The following is a 5428-nucleotide window of genomic DNA, read 5'->3' as shown; positions in this document are numbered from 1 at the left end:
TATATATATATATATATATATATATATATATATATATATATATATATATATATATATATATATATATATATATGTGTGTGTATGTATGTATGTATGTATGTATATATATATATGTATGTATATATATATATATACATATGTGTATGTATGTATGTATGTATGTATGTATATATATGTATGTGTAACTGATTCTTTGAGTCAACATTATACCATGGTAACTCATGAAATGCATTTCATCTAATTTCATACAGCCAAGGGTAAAACATGTAACATGCAACTGTGAACTCTTAACACAATGCAGACTACCCTTTTTGCATACGGATAATATGGGCTATATACTGTATCTAATGCTTACATTAATCAACATCAATACAACTTTCCAAATCAGCATACGTGCTGCTATTAGTAGCTTCTGGAGGATTTAACAAAAAATCATCTTGGGGGTGGAGCAACAATGATTCTATTCGAATATTTCAAAGAAATGTGAAGGGGCTGCAGGGTGAAACAGTGCACTCATTCAAGGGCCATCGCATCTATGCTTCTTTCAGAGGACATCATAACCTTTATTATGCAACTGCTTGTCTTACAAATGAAACAATCTTTTGATTTTGTTGTTGTGAACTAGATCCAACATTGTAGTGTTCAAATTGGGTATTTATTTCATTGAAAATACTTTTTAGCCCTTGAAGAAGTGAACACTGTAAAACATACTGAATTGGAGGTGACCTCACCTGAACTAAAGAAGCCTTTATTCCAGTTTGCTGTGGTTTTATAAAACACAAGCACACACAGGGAAAAATTATCAGCAGCATGTCACAAACACCACAGCCACAAGCGAATACATGTCTTTTCACAATGGCTATTTTATACTTACACTTCTGCTCAGGATACAACAAATGCATGCAATAAACCGATAAAAGGGGAGGACATGATATAAAACATGTTAATCAGATCAGTTACAGAAGATTCAATACTATCTTTTTTTTTTGTTTAGGTGAAATGTCTCAGGACTCATTTAAATGGCAGTTACGTGCAAAAACACTGCACTCACCTGCAGGTTTTGGGGACATCAGAGTCAGAGGAAGCTCCACAGTGACATCGCTAAAAACAAAAAGTTTTATTATTAAAAATATATAGATTAGTAATTTATATATTATTCGCACTATTAACTCGTGACCACAAATGAGGGAAAATCAAAATTTACCTTCCTGTTAAGCCACCCAGCAGGCTTTTGGTGAGACAGAAACAATAAAAGAAACCTTTTAGTCTGCACAATTTGACACAAAATGTGAAAGTATTATTCACGAATATATTCTTTTCAGTTAAGTTACCCTCCACTGGACACCATTAGATTGACCTTGACTTTATAGGAGACAAGGATTCCCTGCATCTCCTTTTCTCCTTGACTCCTGTGAGGAGACAAGAATAGTTTACCTTTCAGAGCTTGAGGATTTGGTCTAAGACACGATAAGTAGTTGACGCAATATAGAGTTGTATCACCACCACTCAGTAAGAGGATGAAAACCTGTCCTGGGCTCACTGTAAGCCCTTTTGATGAGAGATCTAGAGTGGCTTACAGGGTAGTGGATGCTAGGTGGGTGTCCTCATCTTTTAGCCGTCCGTCCACTGAAAGACCCCGCTTCTCTTGGTTGTTGGACAGCAGGGGGGTTATTTGGAAGGACTTCTCGAACGTAGAGTTGGCGTTTACTGTCTCCCTGTGTATAGCAGTGAAATACATAAATAAATAAATAAATAAATAATACATGTTTGACTCAACAGCCATCATTTGTGATAATTTACTTTTCCTCAATCCATACTTTAAATTTAAAATGAAATGTAAGAATGACAAAGCATTTTTTCCCTCATTAATAGCTGTATAGATTGAATTTAGGGATATTGGGATGTGAGAATATTTTTTCATCTGGTAGGATTTCCAGATATTTAATTAGGCAGAAAATGACTTCTTAAATTAATTTAATTGAATCTGAAATGACCCCAATCCTGCTAATAAGCCTCATTTGATACAATGAAAGCCTTACCCAAACTCCTCAGAGCAGACGGCCTTGATGTAAGTGTCAGATGAGTAGAGCACCACGTTTGTTATCTGCTCAACTAAAAGGAAAAAATAGCTCTGTTAGACCTATCAGTCAAAATGTATGACTCTTAAACACATACAGACACACTTGAACCCTTACTCGTATTCTTTTCTCTCTTTCTTCTCTAACAAGCTACACATAAACACAATTTATTAAGAGTTTAACTTCAATCAAGTTTTAATCCTTTCCTCACCTGAGACTTTGATTTTCTTCACAATCTTGGTGGTTTCATTGTTGATTTTTACCTTGACACTGATTGGATCTCCGTGGTAATAAATCTAGGTATAAGAATAATTTATTTTTAATTTATTTTTATATTTTTAAAAGATACAGAAAATACAGTGGGTAGACTTCAATGTACCTCTTTTTCAAGAGAGGCCTCCAAGTGAACAGGTTTGTCAGTCATCATAAACTGCTTGGTTATATCAGCCTTGGGTCCAGCTTTGTTGTTAGCTGGTGCAAATTGTATTTTGCGAATCATCAGACGACACGTGTCCCTAAGACCAGGAAAAAAAGACATGTAAAGAGAGTCAGGGTTAGTCCTCTATCTGTCCTAAATTCTGCTACAGCTTATGGATGCAATACGAGATTGGCCTGACAGTATGATATGGCTGTAGGCATACATACTTCTTCTCAATGACTTCCTCTGCACTGTCGGGTGCGTTGGCAATGTATGCTTTAACCTCAAAGTCCACGCCACAAGCCTACAACAGAACAAGGCCAAAACAAATGATTTGTTTGTCAAACATCTGAAATAGCGTATAAGAGTTAAGGGATAATGGAAATGGATGGTAGTAGTACCTTGCCAGAATCATTTGGCCCAGGCTGTAAGGAGACTGAGCATGGGAGATCTGTTGGCATCTGAAACAAGTACAAACAAGGCACATTGATGAATACAATTTTAAGATGCTGACTGGAAGGTAAAGGTGAAGTAACGATCTGTGGTTGATCAATATAACATTTGAATAAAGGACAGGAGTGATTTGATATATAAAAAGTGAGTTATGCTTCCTCACCTGGAAGGAAAAAGGATATCCTTGCTCTCCAACTTTCTTCAGGAGGGATTCCTGCATTGGTGATTTGGTTGCGTTTCCACCTGTAGGTGGATATACCTGAACGCGTTGGATCCAGATGTCTCTCCTGAAGGACAGCCCAATAACATCCAAGTCATCGCTTCCATAGCGGAAGGCACAAGCAAGGTAGACAAATACTGCAATGGAAATGGATATATTTAGTGTAGTCTGTGTTGCATAAATTTAGGTTCTATAACTTTTATCATTGACAGCGAATAAGATAGAAATACCTTTTCTGCTGTTAAGACCAGAAGGGTCCACTTTAATAACACCGTCTGCAAGTGAGAGGAAAACCAATAGCATTAGATTACACAGAAACACATATACTGTATGTGTGTACATTTGAGGATGTATAAACAGACACTGTGCCACGCACCAACTACTTCCACTGAATCCACATGGTCCACAAAGTCTCTTTTGCCCAAGTACAGGGCAATCTGAGAGAAACAGAGGAAAACAGTTACTCCTCCGCCAAGGTTACAAGAGTTTGGAAGTTATTTCTGGGAGCTGGAAGAGCTACATACAAATTGCACTCCTCCCTATACTCGAGATGCCCTGTAATGACTATATTGTAGAGGCTGCTTACATGTCCATTGCCGCTGGTCTTCTTAAATACCCTGAAAAGAGAGAAAAAAGGAAAAGACAGTGACAGATCAGACTGTTATTTCACACTTCTGAACACATTTAGGCTCACATAATGGATTTGATAAAAACACAAGACGTTCAGGACGCAGTCCAAATGCCCCCCCCATGCAATTTTTCTTCCTTTTTATGTTACAGTAATTTTGTTTCTTTTTTGTGGTCTTAGGCAATGGTGTTGTGCAACGGATAGTGGCATATTCCTGAAAATCACTCCAGCTAATCCTATGTTGCTGCAAAGAGTAGAATGAATGAATGAATGAAATAATCCAAATTATTAAGTGATTTTCTTAATATTCCTATTATTACATAACCTTGTGAGCTCAGTCCCTTTGCTCTGTGCATATAGCCATAAACAAACGAGTAATCCTTGGTGGTGTTTGCCTCTTTCGGGTGTGTGCCAAGAAATCCTGTTAAAACGTTTCCTTTTGTCTTGTAAACCTCTCTTTCAAGATTAAATCCACACAATCCACCTTAATCAGGATTTAGCCACATCCTGGAAGACTCAAGTGTTAGAGGAGTCGCAGAGACTCTAGTACCAGCCTGATGTTAAATCGTTAAGCCACTGGGCTTCTTTCTTGTGAAGGTATTATCACTTTGATCCTTGCAAAGGTTCTGACCCTTTCATGGTTCCATTAAATGATTCAAGTTTCAAAAATAATTTTATTAAAACACAATATCAAAGTAGCACCTTGAATTTACATAAAGTTACAAGATAATTCAAGGATTGTCAACATTTGATATTTCCACAAATAGAGAGTCTGTTCATTTTTGAGACTGCATAAATTATAACTGTTACAGTTACAGTGGTGTTTAATAGTATTTTGCTTTTCTCAAATTTCTTTTTGTAGAATTGTAATGCCCTAACCAACTGAATTGAAAATACGTGAATTTTAACCTCTAATCTAAACCATTTACTTTGTCAGGATAGCCCCTGAATTAATAAGTCAGTGAGACAAAACTCTTTATACTCACTTTGACATGTTGATGGCAACGTTTTAGATCCAGTCTGCAAATAAAAAAGATGAAAAGACTGTTTTATTAAACATGTGATACTGATAAACCTGTGGCTATTACGTACTCTGGTTATTTTTGGATTTAATGTCAGTTTTAATTTACTTTACATTTGAGAGGCTTTTTCAAAAAAATTCTAAAAGAATGTATCATTACTATTTTTCATGTTCTACATGATTTACCAATCCAAGAGAGTTTCAGTCATAAGGACCACTGATGAAGTTCATCAATGACTTATGACTGTTGCAGCATAGGACAATCCTAATTTCTGAATAACTCCCTAGTACAAAGAGTCAAACTTGGCATAATCTTAAGCATGCTGTTCCTGTCAGATCATTTGAGTGATTGGAGCATATGTTCCTGTGACAGTGACACATTTTCAGTAAATGCTGATGCTCCTCTGTGCAGTAACTGTAATATCATTATCTTGAGTTATTATCATCTCATTGTATTTCTAATACGCCGTTGGTCAGCAAGAGAAACCGCTCACTTACCGTGCCCTCAGTTCTGTCAATGAGTCTTCTCTGCTGTCTTCTGTAATCCGTCACTGTTGAGAGCGTGTTGTGTGTTTGTGAGTGTGTGCGACGGATTCCCGTTTGCTTTTAT

General features: G+C 36.6%; 1 protein-coding gene across 1 annotated transcript; it reads right to left on the bottom strand.

The window, feature by feature from the left end:
- Positions 1–185: 185 nt before the first annotated feature.
- Positions 186–5428, bottom strand: arr3b (arrestin 3b, retinal (X-arrestin)). Its single transcript, XM_044205515.1, has 17 exons — positions 5317–5428; positions 4784–4817; positions 3756–3786; positions 3546–3606; positions 3400–3444; positions 3113–3306; positions 2898–2957; positions 2724–2800; positions 2458–2593; positions 2290–2374; positions 2040–2112; positions 1578–1715; positions 1332–1409; positions 1205–1228; positions 1052–1101; positions 875–878; positions 186–761 (listed from the first exon to the last, which is right to left on the bottom strand). The coding sequence occupies exons 2-17, from the start codon at positions 4789–4791 to the stop codon at positions 749–751; spliced, it is 1077 nt and encodes a 358-aa protein (XP_044061450.1). The 5' UTR covers positions 4792–4817; positions 5317–5428; the 3' UTR covers positions 186–748.

The sequence above is a fragment of the Siniperca chuatsi genome, linkage group LG8 (genome assembly GCF_020085105.1).
Source record: "Siniperca chuatsi isolate FFG_IHB_CAS linkage group LG8, ASM2008510v1, whole genome shotgun sequence".
Taxonomy (NCBI): Eukaryota; Metazoa; Chordata; class Actinopteri; order Centrarchiformes; family Sinipercidae; genus Siniperca; species Siniperca chuatsi.
The sequence above is the reverse complement of the archived record's forward strand: the minus strand, read 5'-3'. Positions and strand labels throughout refer to the sequence as shown.